Raw genomic sequence first — 17,781 nt, forward strand, 5'->3', positions numbered from 1 at the left:
TCGCCTGCTTCCGCCTCTCAAGTACTGGGACTACAGTTGTGTGCCACCATGCCTGGCAGATAGCTATTTCTTTTAGATTTTCAAATTTAGTAGAGTATAGGTTTTAAAAATATTCCTTTATAATGTTCTGGATCTTTTTGGTGTCTGTTGTGATGTTTCCCCTTTCATCTCTGATTTCGTTAATTTGGATTTGCTCTTTCTTTCTTTTGGCTAACTGGGCTAAGGGTCTATCGATCTTGTTTAGCTTTTCCAAAGAACCGGCTCTTAGATTCAATGATTCTTTGTATTGTTTTCTTTGTTTCTATTTCATTAATTTCGGCTCTGATTTTTGTTATTTCTTCTCTTTTGCTGGGTTTGGGTTTCATTTGTTCTTGCCTCTTCATCATCTTGAGGAAACATTTCCTCCATGCTTCCAACTGAAGCCAGCCACAATCGAGTAGGACCTTTGATTTATCTTCACATAGATGGAACTGGTAAAAGAAAGGAGCCAGGGGCTCCTCCTAAGCCCATGTGACCCCTGAGGAACAGATCCTCAAATGACCTTAAGAGTAAAAGTAAATTTATTTGGATCAACTGTATGGTCTTAAACACCCAATAGGAAACTATAACCAAAGATTAAAGTGATCAATATATTTCTTTAAGAGTTCAAGAGATTATACTTCCCAGACATTAGGCTTAAGTCCATATAAAATGTTATTTAGACAATTATTTCTTATTAATGATTTTGTTTCTAATCAGAAAGTACTGCTCAGATATAAGATTTCAAATCTTGGTCTGCAATACTGTAGTGCCCACCTGCAGCTAAGGGAAACAACCCACTATTGTTCTAAAATGATGGCTAAATTTGTTTTCTCCCCCTATCTAGAAGCCTTTTCAAGGGAACCGACACTTATTCTAACCACTCCAACAGCTATTAAAGGTGACTGAAAACAAACCCTGAGTCCATCACTCTTGAGTCCAGCCTTGGCAGACAAAAGAAAAATGAGGAGAAACCCAATAGAGGGATGCTTTTGGAAGCTCTTGTCAAGAAATTCCAATAGACTCTGATATGAACATTTGAAATTTTCCCTGTTCTGACCTTTTTCTGGTTCCCTGTCTGGAACTTGTAAATGCTAATAATTACTCTTGCCTTTACTTTTCCTTCACATCTCCTAGCTACCAGTTAAGGACTTTCTTTTCCCTCTACAGATAAGAGGTATGCAATTCAGGAGTCTTTTAGATAGACCTACTGAAGATGTACCCCAATTGCCTCACCCTGCATCCCTGTTCAGCATGGACTTCAGAGCGTTCTGTGTCCCGATTCCCCATCGGCAATTTGGGTAACCTCTTCAGAGGATGGTGTGATAAGAATAGGAGGTAGGAACTGGCTAGACAGGGTAAAAAGACTCCAAAGAAAAGTAGCCAGTTTCTTGGCTTAAAGTCAAAATGTCCTTGGGCCTCTCAGCAACATACTCCTTTCCAAAGGCCAAAAATGTCAAAAGTACTTGGGAGCTCCTTATCTAATCTGTAAAAGATTTTAGGGTTACCTCTTCAGAGGGAGGAAGGTTAGAGTAGCAAAAAGCCCCATTAAAAAAAGAAAAAAGGAAGAATACATGAGGTTGTCAGGAAAAAGTGATGTGTAGATATAGGAGGGAGGAGTTGGAGCAGTGGGCGTGGATTTGATGAAAATACCTTATATACATGTATGAAATTCTCAATAAAATTTTTTAAAAGTTAAAAAAATAATAAAATATTTGAAAAAAAGCCATACAAAACTTCTATAAATGAAGATATAGACACCAAGTATTAAATTCATGAGATAGGCTAGAAGGAAATTGGAAAATTTGTGAATCTGACAACATCATGAAGAAGGAGGTGCAAAGGGATAAGGAGATGTGTCCTAGTTTGTTTCTTCATTGCTGTGACAAAATACTCTGGCCACTACCAACTTGGGGAGGAAAGGGTTTATTCAGCTTACATCTCCCAGGTTGTAGTTTATCAGGGAGCCCAAGGTAGGAACTCATGGCAGGAACCTGGAAGCAGGAGCTGGAGTACAGGCCACGGAGGAACGTTGCTTACTGGCTTGCTCCCCTGGCCCCTGCTCAGGTTGCTTTCTTATGCAACACAGGCCCACCTGCCCAGGGGTGGCACCACCCACAGTGGGCTGGGCCCTCCCACATCACTCATCAAGAAGATGCCCTTCAGACATGGCCACAGGCCAGTCCAATAGAGGCAATTCCCCGACTGAGGCTCCCTCAACCCAGGTGTGTCAAGTTGACACTAAAGCTATCCATCACAAGATGAAAGCTGTGAGCGGTGTGTAACAGGCACAAAGGGTAGAATCCAGGCAGCAAGCTTCTCAAGAAGGTCCTGGAGAAAAAAGCCTGTGGCTAGGAAGCAAAGTAAACAGCTATGGGCTGGTAACATCCCAGGGTTATGCAAGTGATACGCAGTCAGACCAATAAGCAGGAATCAGAATAAACAACAAGAAGATGTGCCAGAGAGCATCATTTTAAAAATGGGAGCATACAAGGAAGGCTGCAGGCAACCTGAGGGAGAAGGAATTACCTATTAAGGAATGATTAGACCAACAGGAAAAATCAGAAACATTAAAGGTGTCATGAATTTGAATGACTAGATGGGGATGGTGTAATTAACTGGTCTATCAACAGCGTACTAGTTAAGCAATCAGGGGACATAGAACAGTGGGGCAGCATGGTCATGTGGGGAGACACACAGATCTCTACCTGCCCACAGAAGCAATCTCCAGCATGGTCTGTCCAGTGTGTGAATAGGTGTACATTGGTTGGACATGTGTCACACTGTGATTTCAGATTCACCCTTGATAGAGAATGCTACCTGTATGCATACAACTCAGAGGTTTCAAAGTTCTGGAAGAACATACTTGAAATGCTGACAGCAGTTACTCTGGGGAAGAGGTGCCACAATTGGAAGCAGAGCCTTTTTATTCTAGATGCTATCATGTTGTTTAAAAATCAGACCTGGAGACTGGAGAGATGACTCAGTGGTTAAGAGCACTGGCTGCTCTTACAAGGGGGAGTTCAGTTTGGACCACCCATGTTTGGAGGCTCACAAATGCCTGTAACTCCAGCTCCAGGGACTCCTTCTTTTAGCCTCCCAGGCACTTGTGCACATGTATATACACATATGCACACACCCCTAAAAATAAAATAAATATTAAAAAAAAAACCAGGCCTCCAAGAGTGCCATCTCCACCCAGGAAGCCTGTTATGGACACCTTACATACACTGTGTGTTTACTGTGCTTCAGACCATTTGTTTCTTAGCTAATGTTAAGTGATGCTGGCTATTAAGAGGGGGGAAAAAGTTGGGCATGACGGCACATGCCTATAATCCCAGAACTAGGGAGGTAAAGGCAGGAGGAGTTCAAGGTCATCCTCTGCTACAAGGCTACAAACTATGCCCCAAATCAGCCTAGGCTACATGAGACCCTTTCTTAAAAACAATCAACCAAGCAACTGAACAAACAGAGTCTTGGAACATAGAGGAGAGGTCACATAAGTGAGAGGATGCAGATTAATGGAGGCTGGATGGCTACGAGCATCATGCACGCCTAGTCTCCAGTGAGGTATCTGAGAAGGCACGAAGTATGCTTTGAAAATAAACAGTCCTCTGTCTAAGCACACAGAGATGCCTGTCTTCACGCCTACATAAGTTGAGACCTTAAGGCTGTTAGGCACTGAGGAGGTAGTACCTGGAGCCCACCATGGCAACTTGAGGGATGGGAGAGCAGAACTATTTTAGCCCAAGTGGCTCCCAGTACATGTTTGTTGAGTGAGGGTCTGTTCTGCTGTGGTGAGCTCTATTAAAAGCTCCTCTGTTGAATATTTATATGCCGTCATTTACAGTTTGGCAGTTAAGGAGACAAAGGCAAACACACATTTGGTCCAGAAGTTCAAAGTTTGCCATCTGTTTTCCTTTTGTGTATAGATACCAGCACGAGCATGGCTCCAAAGAAAACAACAAACACCAAAGAGACAGCAGCAGCGTCTCAGTGACACTAGTGAAACCAAAGCAGGCCAAAAGGACTTGACCTTCTTGACAGGAAGAAGAGATCAGTCTCATGACAACTTAGAGCCACTGCTCTGGCTTCTTGTCCCAGACAGAATTGCACACACCACAGGGCCCTGTCCACTCAAGCCATCAAATTCTCATTAAGAAGCAGGTAGCGGCCCAAAACATCTGACAGTGTGCAGTACCAACCTGAAGTGCAGCATGCCCTGGCAGAGCTGGCAGCCTCAGCACTCAAATCACACACTCCACACTGGGAAACAGGTAGCCCAGCAAATGGGCAGAGAGACATGCCAGGGTGACCGATTCCAGGGACAAGAAGAGGCCAATGGTAGAAGCTGTGAATCCTCATCTAGTAAGTATTTCATCAACTTTGCCCACTGAAAGAAAAATAATTGGTCAGAAAGCTGTAATTGTATTATGTTTAATATTCATGCCTGGGCTAGGAGGACTGTTCCAATATTCCCTCTCTACAGCCCTCTCTAATGAAAATCACACCATAGGAGGCGGCTTTAGCTTGCCAATTAAAACAAAAGACACCAGAACCTTCCAAAGACTCCAGCAGAGGAGCATCCATCTGATGGGCAGGAACCTGCTGGAACAGAGAAGGCAGCTCTGGTTGGTCCTGTGCTAAGAGCTTTGAATAACTTATTATAACACTTGCAGAAAGAGCAAATGCAACATTCACGCCCCACACACTGACAGCAGACAGCATACACAAGCATACATACCACAACTTTCTATGTGTTGGGCAAGAAGGAAGCTTGGAGACTCTAATTGGGGGTCACAACTTGGGGCATGCTTCCTAGTGACTTGGACTAAACAGTTTTGTAGGATAACAAGGCAGATTGTGTGGTACAAGGTTGGCCCCTGTTCAAACTCTGGACTGGCAGTTCCATTAGGAAGGACCTTCCTTTGGCTAGATTTCTATCCAGAAAATGCAGGAAAGCAATGAAACACAAGCTTTTTAAATCAGCAAATTAGTCAGGAAAACTAGTATTTTTTAAAAAAAGAACTCAAAACATGGTTCTGTGTGATTTCATGGTGCCCGTGCTGTTGAGGATTATACACAGGTGCACAAGCAGGTTCCACACCTCATCCACACAGCACTGAGGATAGTCTTAGAAGAACGTTCATTTTAAATAGCAACTGGGAAACTTGTATTTTCACGTAGACATGTTTAGTTTTACCCAACTAGGATAAGCTCAGCACTTCTGTGTTTCAAAGCAGTTATCTTTGGGGTGTAGAGTTCTCTGCACATAGAACAGATGTAACAGGCCCTGTGGGATGACCCACTGAACTGTTATGGACCAATGCCTCAGGGGGCTCTGCTAAACCCCAAGCTTCATGACCCATGACAAGCTAGCCTGGGACATGATCTGTGGACAGTGATGGGGACCAAAGCTATAAAGTACATGACCCCAAGTTAGAAGCACTAAGACTTTTAGCTGATATTTTTAAATTTAATATATGAGGGTCAGCGAGACAGCTCAGTGGATAAAGTGTTGGCCACACACAAGCGAGGTGACCTGAGCTCAATCCTGAGAACCATATAAAAGTAGAAAGAGAACTGATGCCAACAGAGTTGTCCTCTGATCTCTGCATGCAGGCTGTGGCATGTGTGTCTCTCCCCACACTTCATACACATACATATAATTAATAAATAAATAAATAAATCCCCACAGCTAGTTTTAGGATGTATTACCTAAGGTTACAGGTGTACTTACACACATGCAGGCAATACAATACACTCATACACATTAAAAATAAAAAAACAGATTTATTTTTGGCTATAAGTAATGTGTGTGCAGGTGCCTGCAGAGTCCAGAAGAGGGTGCTGGATCTCTTGGGGCTGGAGTTATAGGCTGCTGTGAGCTGCCCAACATGAATGCTAGGACCCAAGCTTGGGTCCTTGGCAACAGCAGTACATGCTCTTAACCACTGGGCCATCTCTCCAGCCCTTGTTTTATTTTTTAATATAGAGTCTCACTATATAGCCCAAGCTATCCTGAAACTTGTGCCTCAAGTTCCCACATGCTACAGCACTATACCCAACTCCTATACACATTTCTCACTTTACCTACGATGATACCGCTCAGTAAGCCTGGTGTCTGGGGGTTTATTCTCTACCCTCTAGTACATCTTCATCAAAAAGACGCAGGTATAGATCAGGGGCAGAAAGGAGAATTTAGAATAAACCCTTAATTTAATGGTCAGTTAATGTTCAAGAAAGCTGCTAAAAAAACATTCAGTGGGAGAAAGAATGATTTCTTCAATAAACAGTGCTGGGACAACTGGATGCTATGCAAAAGCTACAAGTGGGACCCCACCTGACACCACACCCAAACCTAAGTCCTTGTGGGCCATATCTTTCAAATATAAGCGCTTAAAGTATAAACTCCAAAGAAAACAAAAATAACTTTGGATTAGGAAATGGTTTATAAGACAGCAATAGCACAGGCAATAAAAGAAAAAAACTAGGTAAATTAAACTGCATCAATATTTAAAACTTGTGCTTTAAAAGATACTGTCAGCCAGGCGTGGTTGCACACGCCTTTAATCCCAGCACTTGGGAGGCAGAGGCAGGCATATCTCTGTGAGTTCAAGGCCAGCCTGGTCTACATAGTGAGTTCCAGGCCAGCTGGGACTACAGGGAGACCCTGTCTCAAAAAGACCAAAAAAAAAAAAAAAAAAAGATACTGTCAACAAGTTGAAAATAACTTACACGATGGGGAAAATATTTGCAAACGGCAGATCTGATGAGGGACCTGCATGAACAATATATGAAAAACCTGCCACAACTCAACAACCAAACCTCAAATAAAAATAGGATTTGGGGATGGACATGGTGGCTTACACCTGTAATCCCAGGACTCGGTAGGCAGAGACAGGAGGACTGCCACAAGTTTGAGATCAGCATGGTCTACACAGCAAGTGCCAGGCCAGCCAGGGCTACAGAGTGAGACCCTATCTCAACTCCCCCCATCTAAAAATAGGATGCAGAAGGACATCTCTGGATGTACAAATGGGCAGTAAGTCATGGGGAGGTACTCGATGCCAGCATAGGGAAATGCAGATTAAGACACAGGAGACATGCTGCAGTCACCAGGCTCAGTACCACCATACTGAGAGCAGCACATGCTGGTGAGGACACAGACACCAAAGCTTCTACAGTGCTGGGTGAAGCAGCCACTTTAGAAAGAGATGACGGTTCCTCAGGTGGTAATGACCCAGAAGCCACCAATCCTACTTCTAGAGAACTAGAAACACAAAAAGTTATACATAAATTACAGTAATGGTTAAAAAGTCAAGAGGTGAAAACAACTCAAATGTCCATTAACTAACGAGCAGATAAACAAAATGTGGTCTATCCAATGACTGATATCACTTGGCTATTCAAAAGGAGTGATGTACTGATCCACATGGTACAACATGGGTTCATCTGGAAAACATTAGGCTGAGTAGAAGAAATGAATCACAAAAAGTCACATATAATCCCATTTATATGAATGTCCAGATAGGTAAACCCATACTGAAAGAAAGAGGATTAGGTTTTGGAGGAAATGGGCAGTGATTACTAATGGGTTTCTATCTGGGGCAACATGTCCTAAAATCGACTCTGGTGATAGCTGAATAACCCACTAAAACTACTAGATTGTACAATTTAAATTGATGGGTTACATGGTATATGAATTCTATCTCAATAAAGCTGTTAAATAAAAAATAAGCTTGGGCTAGGGAGATGTCTCAGTGTGTAAAATACTTGCTACACAAGAGTGAGGACCTGACTTTGCATGCCCAGAATCCACGTAAAACTGGACAAGGCAGGGCACGTCTGTAATCCCAGTGCTCCTACGGAGATACCTCTATCTCTGCTTCTCTCCCCATCTCCCCAAGTTACAGATGAGATGACCATGCCTGGCATTTACACGGGTCCTGGGGATACAAATTTAGGTCCTCATGTTTACCCAGTTATCACTTTATTGACTAAGCTTTCTCTCCAGCCCCTCAAGCCTGGGCACACTGAGCTCAGAGCTCCAGTCACAAGCCCCAGGTCTGAGTCATTTGAGGAGGGTTCCAAGATACAGGGACCTAGTATGTCTTCTCCACAAAGCATATTCATGCTGTCTTTGTGCCCTAAGGGGGAATGAGAGGCTAACGGGGTGAAGTTCAGGAACTGGAAATATTATTTGATCAAATAATTATTTTTCAAGCTGCTACTCTGGTGGTACAGAGGTCTGAGATTTGGCATCAGAAGGAACATCAGCCTCATGAGATGATACCCACTGTCGAGCAGCCCAGCACCTGCAGCCCGAGGCAGAACCCAGCAGCCCTGGTCTCTGGCCACTCTACCTCTCTTTGGGACACTGAATCAGACACAGCAGGTAGCCAGCTAAAAAACCAAGAATGCAAAGGAAAAGACAAGACAGGAAGAGAGTGTGGGGTGGGGGTGGGGGAACAAACCTAAAATTTGGACTTGAAGGGTCTTTTCAAACACTTTAATCCTGGAGCGCCCATGGCTGGCACTGGCCCCTGTATCAGCAAAACTGATTCCCTCAGCCAATATGTTAAAGAGAAGGCCGCTAATCAGCTAAATAGAAATTGGAACCTGTTCCCATCAAGTCTCTCTCCCCATCACCAGAGGGACACCACAGTGCTCTGAAACACACTCTTGACATCATTTGGCAGGCAACCTATTTTGCTGAACATGATTCATCCCTTAGGTTATTGTTTTTAATATTGGAAAGTGAGCTTTTAAATGCCAAACAAATTTTGCAGCAGGGGAACAAAAGATATTCCAAGTGGTCTCACTGGACCTTTCTCCAACTGAGTCCACCAACTGGCTGAAAAGAAACCTGCCCTGTGGAGCTTCAGAGGCAAAGCAGAAGGGTAGCAGATCCAACTATTACCTAATATGAAATGGCTCTCCAAGTTCAGAGGGCTGGGCTGAGGCAGCTGAGCAGGGCTGTAGCCCAAGACACAGAGGTTCAGAGTCACAGGGCAGTTGCTTCAGTCCAGACCTACCTCCTGTCCATGTTGCCGCTGACCATGAGGTTTGGAGGGCTGTCTCGCAGGTTGACACAGGTGAAGTCACCGAGCACGTTCCCCAGCTTCGAGAGGCAACGCTCTGCTTCCAGGCTGTACACCAGGATCTAAGAGAGGAAGACAACAAGTGTGTCAGTCCCATCCATCAGGGGAACATTACACACTACCCACTGCACCACCATCCAGGGGTGAGAGTTCCACTGTGCCCCGGGGCAGATATTCTGCTGTTAATGGCTTGGACACTTCCAGGTCACTGGTAGTTGAGGGAAGTGGCCATTAATGTGACAAAGACAAAGAGGGAAAAAACAAAGAACTCCTTGGCCAAGGTACAAGCAAATGTACGAGACACAAAGGAAATGTGGACTAGACAGCCGAGGCAGCTGGGGAGCAAACCCAGGTCCTCACACACGCTGGGCAGGTGCTCCATCACACAGCTTCACTAAAGCCTGGCCCAGTTCCCAATTTTTTTTCCACTGAAAAGGAGGAATGAAAACTAGGAGTCGCTGACTTCTGATTTGGGGTGGACAGAAATGCTAACAAGGGCCTCAGGAAGTTGCATTTGACCCAGCATGGGCTCTCCTGGCATCTTTACCCAGGAAAGGTGAAAGGCTGAGTGCTACAAGCTACACACTAACCATCAGACACCCCTTTCTGCAGAGCTACAGACTCAAGCAGGTGTTCTTCTCCTACTCCCCCTCCTCATTTGGGAAGATCTGCTGCTAAGGCGGGAAAGTCGATGAGCAAATGAATGTCTCTGCATCCCGACAGTTGTCCTCTTAGAACACTTCTGTGCCTCTTCTCCAGCAAAGGGGGGAATAAAGAAAGGGTGGTTCAGACAAATGCTGTCTGAAAATTAATTCTTTAACTGAAAAAACTACTAGTTCAATTCAACTCGATTTAATGAACATCACATAGGCCTCACACAGTCCTTGCCTCCAATCACTAAACTCACAAGTTTTAATGTTAGTATTTTGAAGAAGGTTCTCTGTTTAGCTCCTGTGGAGACTGCTTTCTACTCTGGTTAACCTACACATTCATCACTTATGAGTGTAGATTCTTATGTCGGTCCTGAGAAATTAATAACACATTAAATCATCTCCACCTTGGGAACCATCAATCTCACTGTCAGCACACATTTCTAACAAGTGAATCTTTGAGGATTCCTGGCAGTCAAAACACTACCATCACAGTAATTAACAATTGCCAACAGCATCTGGAAGGACAGACAACTTCAGAATTCAAAAAGCCTTCTTAATCTATAAAGACTACAGAGACTAGGCTAAGATGTAGCTAAGAAGAAAAGTTCCTGACAGAAAACATTAACAATTCTAAAATAACTAAAACAGCATTATTCTTCTCATACAGAAACAATCAAATCTTCATTTTGGCAAATAACCTAAAAATTATATATAGTCAGCTTCTGGAAAGAGAAAAAATTAAAAACAGCAATCTGATGCTGTATTTCAAAATGGCCGACAGAGACTATCTGAGATGGCAAAGGTGTCAGTCACCCTGCCTGTTTGTGTACAGAAAGGCCACTGAGCCCACAGATATGGACAGCTACTATGGGACCATTAAAAGATCTACTAATTTTCAAAAAGTAATTATTTTGGACCTAATTCTCAATATAGAGCTTTCAATATTTTGGGTTTGATTTTTAAAAAAAAATTTTTAATTTTATGTGTGTGAATGTATTATCTGTATGTGTGTAAGTGTGCCCATGGAAGTCAGAAGAAGGCATCAGATTCCCTGGAACTGGAGCTATGGACGGTGGGTGCTGGGAACTGAACCCCGGTCCTCTGTAAGAGCAGTCAGTGCTCTTAACAGCTGAGTCATCTAGCTTTTTTTAAAATTCATCAGCCTGTGTAGCAGGAAGTAGGCACAGTGATCATGATAAACATAAGAACTGAAATCTGCCACCAAGCCAGCATGTTTCTATTTTTTTCTAGAGTTCTTTTTTGACCAGTGGATGAACTGTCTGTCCTTGAGTGATATAGGGAGATCTAAACCCCTTCAAAAAAGCTCCGAAATTCATCACAAAGACATCTAAGCCAGCAGTCAAGAGTCAAGGAATTCTAAATGTTCAATAATTCAATGGATCAGAACTATCCAAAGAGAACCTTTACCATGGCGTTTAGTTAAAAGACCACAGAGATTAGAAAACACATTACCTCTCCAAGGCAAGTCTTCCACACTACAAGTCCCTTAACGACTTTCCCCATGGCCCCCTCCCTCCTGCACTCTCTCTCTTTTAATAAGGTCGAGCAAATGGGACTTCATTTTATCTGATTGCCACAGACTGGTGAGATTAATTATTCATGCTCACACTCTCCCTCTTGTTAAGACCATGCATTAGACTAATTTTTCTCTTTATTGCCCTAGTAGGGCGAGTCTTAACCCACAACCACTTGACTCATTCTCAGTGGTGTTTGGAGATGCTGGAGAGAAGGGAAAACTCCCCACAGCTGCAATCTGGGAGAAGATGCTCTGTAATAATGCAACCACTGAGTCGATAGAGCAGCTAAGCATCAAATGCTTTGGGGGAGTAAGAGCAGTGACCACAGAGCAGGCCTGTGCTAGCTCTGGGTGTTTCTGTAAGAACCACTCTTTAACATCCAGGAGGATGCAGTATGCCACCCAGGACATTGGGTGGTTTCCCTTCTCTTTGTCTTCTAAGCAGATCTAGACGATGTGTGAATAAAAGCGATGTCTGTATAGGGACTTCAGTAGAAAGTTCTCCATTTCTGGCTATTCCCCGCTTAGAGATATTAAATTATTCTGATAAAACATAGCCTTAGAATATTAGCTATAAATTTTAATTATTCTGATTTCTGTAAAGTCTATTTCTAAAGATAACTTTATTTCACATATACTATATCTCGTAATAAACTATAACATAATAAAATTATGTAACCAAAGGCAGTGGTAGCTCACTGTACATCCATCTCTTAGGAATTAACCACTTTTAACAGTTTTCTATACACACTTCCAGATTTTTTTAATGTGAATGTATGTCTCTCTTGTAATACACGTGCAAAGATTTTTTTTTTCTTGCATGAGATTATTGTTTTACAACTTGGTTTTCCACTATAGTTGGACCTAGTTCTTTTGAATGGCTACAAAGAATTTCTGGACATACACAATTCCATACTGATAAATAATATTTGAGCTGTTTCTAATTTTTTTTAGATAAAATGGACAATACTATGGTTCATTCAATAGCCGGATGACAAACATTTATGCACCCTCTTCTGTGCAGCAGGCACCAGAGTGAACTGAGGTGGCAGCTGATATGCTGCCAGCTACGAGTCAAGTCTGGGCCAGCTGCTGCTGGCCCAGCTGTCCCACTCTTCCACATGTGGGATCCGCCTCTGTGGGGACCACAGAGCCATCACATAGCTGTGTCCTAGCAGCTGGTATCTCTACAGGAGGGTAGTATTGAGTCAGGAGGGAGAGGACCACAGGTTCAACATCTGGAAAGTGTCAGCAGCTGCTCTGGGCAGGGAGGCCTACATCTTCCCCATGTGACCAGGAATGCTCAGGGTGCCTAGATACTATGGCTTTCTAGCCAAACCATAATGGAAAGGGTGGGAAATGGCTGCTGCCCTCACAGTGGAGTGAACTCAAGGCATGCCACTTCCTCCTTCACCCTGAAAAAAGGTGTGAGCACAGCAAGTTTTCCCTCAATCTGGGATTGACATCACTCCATCAGCAAACACGATGTGCACAGAAAATGCTTTGAAGACATGATAGCCTTGCCAACCTAATATTGTGCTCATGTTCTGATGAACAAGAAAAGAAGCCATGAATGTTTTAAGTTTGCCAAAATAGCGAAAAGCACTACGCCAACATTACCATCAGCACTAGGTAGTTAGCTTACCTCCTCAGAACCCCAGGACCACCTTGCCAATGAGGTAAAGGAGTGGGTGGAAGGCCTCCTCTCAAGACTATAGCATTTTAAGAGTTTTGTGAGCCAAAGACTATTTGCCTGCCATCATTTAAAAAGGGATGTGACAAAGAGAGCCCGTGATTAGGAGATGCTAAACTGGGCTGGAGCAAAGAAGTCTAAAGGCACAGAAGATAGGCTTGACCCAAAGTCTCAGGGACTACAAAAAAGGCGCCTTCCCTCCTTCCTTCCTTCTTCCTGAGGGCCTCTCTTACCACTACCACATTCATTTTGCTCTTCTGAGGGGAGAAGTCATGATCAGAAGCCAATTCTGGAGCACAGAGCAATGAAGCCTCACCTTCTTTCCCCACCCACTCAAGTGTGCCCTGCTCTCTTCACCACCATCCTCGGCACACAGAGTTCACCCCTCTCAGCAAAGCAGGAGATATTTACTGTCAACCTGCTTCATCTGCAGTTCCCAAGTGCCATCTGGAACTGCGGGTTATCTTCCTCCAACTCTCCCAGGCTTGTAGCTTTCCAACACTGAAGGTTAGATAGTTCTGGAGCAGACTGATCTTAGCAGGTCAGATGTGGCTTTGTTACAAAACACTAAAGAATGGGAAATGACCCCTCACACCCATGCTGCGAGCTCCTTGGAGCAGAAATGCTGTTACTCATTCATTCACGCATGCATACATGCATGCATGCAGTACCTAGTAAAGGACTCAGCATGTGCCAGAGACTGTGAGATTCTTTGAATCTCACTAGACACATGCACTTGTGTTTGGCAATAACCGATTGGGACTAGGAACCGAGCAAGCCCAGAATTTACTCCAATTTGGGACCTAATAGATTTTCTATTTCCTTTATTGCTTAACGCCTCCTCTACTCCTAGATGTATGATCCTGTGGCTAACTTTGCAAAGGAGCTTCATCATGCCCCAGGCAGAGTGGCTTTCTGCAGATGTGTTTATAGCATCTACATTCTGGGGCCTCAACCTGTATATCCAACCCTGTAGTCCCCTTGCTGACAAGATGACTGTCCAGTGCGCCTGGAAGACAACTTTTTAAAAGGTGATTCAGTCTGTTCTCAAACAGTCCTTCCAATATTCTGTTCAACTCACAGGAGCCCAAAGTGATGGGGGCCACTAAAACCAGAAAAGAAGAGGGTGCCAAGCCAGGGGTTGTTCTGGAGACACCTGCCAATGCCAGGAGCCTATGGAGTTGAGGACTCAGCATCTGACCAACACAGAGAACACTGTAGTTGAGATCTTTGCATAAAACCGGGCCCTTGTAGGCACTCAGTGAAAAGCAGGCTACAGGGGATGGGGGTACGTATGTGGGTTCAGGGAGAAATCCTTGCCCTGGTGGAGAGCTCAACTCAGGGAGAGCACAGTGCACTCCCACCACACCCAGTACCGGGCGTGACCTAGATGATTTATGCCCAGAGCCCAGACCCAGAATTAAAGTATTTTCAGATCAGTAATGTGCCTTCTAGCACTCAAAGAGTCCCCTCAGAGGGATGGCTTCAATCCAGACCACTGTCGGGGACCTGTAAACCAAGATCAACCACGTATTAGGTGGTGATGAAGGAAAAAAAATTCTGAATAGAGAAACAATTTAACAGAGAGTCAAGCAGAATTAGACTTTCAAGTTTATCAGATAAAGGACACAAAATGAGCATGCTGACAATGATTTAGCACTAATCAGACTTGAAAGACAAACCCTAGAATTTCCAGAAATTATAAAGTTAATGGATGGGGTAAACAAAGACCAAAAGCAGACCAAGTGAACTAGAAGTCAGGTTTGAACACTTCCTCCCAATACAGTGCAGAGACAGAAAACAGGGATCAGTGGTAACCAGCATGTTGGCTCAACACACATCTAACCTGAGCACCACACAAAACAAAATCTTTAAACAAGGTAATGACTGAGAATTTTCTACAACTCAAATGAAAGAAGCACGAGAAACCTCCAACAGGAAAAAACTGAAGTAAATCCACACGTAGAGACATGAATGAAATCATGGAAAACTAAAAACCCAGTGATGACCTGGTTTCTGTTTTGTTTTTTTGAGACAAGGTTTTGCTGTGCACCCATGCCGACTCGGCTTGAGTGTGGGTTTACAGAGTATGTATGCTGCATGCCCCACTCCAAAGGGATGACCACAGAGCAGCAAAGGAGAGGAAAAGGCCTTAGACAGACAGCCACCTCTGCTTCAACGAATTGAGAGAAGATACTTGTCAGCCTACAGCAATGAAACCCTGGCAGCACCAGCCCTGGAGAAGGAGGAAGTGAGGACACTTCAGGCAGAAGCAGCCCCTGTGCCTCACCACCAAAGCCACTAAACATGTACTCTGGGGAGACAGAAAACCATTCCACAAAAAAGGTGAGCAAAGGCTCAGGTAAGTGTGCAGAGACGTCACAAATGCCGACTGCACAGCAAACTATCAATACTGCTTTGAGGACTGAACAGCACAAAATCTACCTAGAACTGACTGTCCCAGTCAACTGCCAGAAATGAGGAAAATGTCCAATGACCACCAACATGCCGGCTGGAGGGCAGGCTCAGGCTTAGGTCTTTGGATTCCAGAACAGTTTGGCATATGGAAGGCCTCAGCATATACCTGATGAAGAATGAGCTGCAGCCTGAGTCTGAGTACCTGTCTGCCCTGGTGGTGACGACGCTGTCTTAGAGAAGACAGGCTTCAGGAAAATGAGCACACAGTATCAGTCTGCTGTCCGAAGGCAGCACTCAGCTTGCTGGGGCAGGACTGTGGGTTCAGGAGGGGCAGCTCTGGCTATGCAAGATGAGCAATGCTTGTGTTTTGAAATGTAAGAGATGAAGGAAAGGCCTATGGATCTTTGAGGCAGGGCTTCTTCATGTGAGCAACCAGCAATGACCCAGCGTGAGCAGCCACAGAAGTAGGAAATTTCAGCACAAGCAGGGTGTACACAGCGGTATTCAACATGGAGCTAGGCGAACAGTCCCTGTCAATTCATGGATGAGCTAAGATTTTTTAAAAAAGGATGAGAAAGATGGACAATTGGGGAGGGAGGGGGAGCTGGGGAAAAAAATAGTAAATCACACACAAAACAGCCAGTAAAAAAATAAAAAAGCAGTTAATATACATGAATAATGGATGTCTGATTTAAAAGCAGTTTACTCTGATATGATGTAATTTTTGACAATCAGCCAGAGAGACTATTTTGTAAGTCCTTGCCAGAGATAAGTCATAGCATGAGGCTTGTAGTGGCTGTGTCTGTGAACATGTGGAGACTGACTTTTACCACTGTCCCAAAGGTGACTTAACTGCTGGCAAACAGAAACCTGTCTCTCAGGTACTTGAAGCAGTACCCGAGCAAGCTGCAGTGCTTGAAAAGATGACTCTCCCACATGAGCACAGCTCCCTGAAATGAGGCCCCCAACAGTTTCCATGACACGCTCTGGCACAGTCCCTGCTCACACACACAAAGGGAGAATCGGCCTGGCTGCTTTCATGTTTAAGTTTTAATTGGAATGACAAGTCCACAAGGCCAAGATATTTCAGGGATGGGATGCTGCTGCTGAGCATCGCCAGGCACTGGGTAGGCAAGGCCCGAATGCACTCCCAACCTGTGCCAATGCACCTGCAACCCTCATGGTTCCAGGACTGGACTCTTCCTGGGGAGGCAGTGCCAATCACACAGGCTGTGCCAGGCGTGAGGCTTTGTGATGTGGGCAGATGTCTACAAAGGACCAGAGTGAGGCCAAACCAACACCTACTGTGACCTAAGCCTGAAAGGAACCAGAGAGCAAACACATGCCCAGTGAGAGTCCAGGCAAAGCTTATTGGTGACTCAGAACCCTATTTCTCTCATAATACATGCACAGGCCAGTTGCTAAAGGTCTACTTTTTTGCTGTGAGCCCTGCTTCACAGCTCTCCCTGGATGATCTGTCACCATGCTAGAATAAGGGAAGGAGATGACACCACAAGGACAGTTGTAGAAAATGAACAGGAAATGCTGGCTGTCCAATGCAGACTATGCCTTGTCACAGCAGGGAACCCATGTTCAAAACACTTCACCGGGGGCTGGAGAGATGGTTCATCAGTGGTTGCTCTTAGAGAGGACACAGATTCAGTTCCTAGCACCTACATGGTGGTTAACAACCCTAACTTAAGTTCCAGCATATCTGATGTTCTCTTTTGGTCTCCATAGGCATTGCACACATGGTGCACTTACACACATGCAGTCAAAGTACTCATATACATTAAATAAATAAAAACTTTAAAAAAATAATAATAAACACCCCAGGGCTGGAGAGATGGTTCAGCAGTTAAGAGCACTGGCTGCTTTTGCAGAGGACCTAGATTTGATTCCCAGCACCCACATGGCAGCTGACAACCGTCTATAACTCCAGTTCCAGGGGGTTCCAACACCCTTTTCTGATCTCTGAGGGCATTGTACAACATGGGTGTACTTACACACATGCCGGCAATACACTCATACATATAAAATAAAAATAATATGAAAAAGACCCACCTTACAGACATTAATCACATGACATGTAACATAGTCCCTGTGGGTAAGAGGGTTGGCACATTTTATAGGAGAAATTGAAGTTGCAAACTAGGACACAATTCTTTTAGGCTATTTATTTATTTATTTATTTATTTTTATACCCACTTCCCAGATAGCACCCTCTCATAGCCTCCCTCCCCCGACTAGAGCCCTTATACTCTGATACCCCTGCTACTGTCTGCTGTGTTGTCAGCACCCCAAATCTGAAGTCAAATTCCCAATATCTTATTTTAAAAAAAAAAAAAGAAAAGAAAG

The 17,781-nt window shown here is 44.1% G+C and overlaps 1 protein-coding gene across 2 annotated transcripts in view; it reads right to left on the reverse strand.

The window, feature by feature from the left end:
- The window catches only part of Fbxw8 (F-box and WD repeat domain containing 8), a 128,819-nt gene that overhangs the window by 11,234 nt on the left and 99,804 nt on the right, over positions 1–17,781 (reverse strand). For both annotated transcript variants that reach the window (XM_029570575.1, XM_008847456.3), the window contains one exon: positions 9,057–9,184. In XM_029570575.1, the coding sequence (XP_029426435.1) occupies positions 9,057–9,184 (128 nt within the window). The remainder of the gene's footprint in view (positions 1–9,056; positions 9,185–17,781) is intronic.

The sequence above is a fragment of the Nannospalax galili genome, unplaced genomic scaffold, assembly GCF_000622305.1.
Source record: "Nannospalax galili isolate Female #2095 unplaced genomic scaffold, S.galili_v1.0 scaffold120, whole genome shotgun sequence".
NCBI classification, from domain to species: Eukaryota; Metazoa; Chordata; class Mammalia; order Rodentia; family Spalacidae; genus Nannospalax; species Nannospalax galili.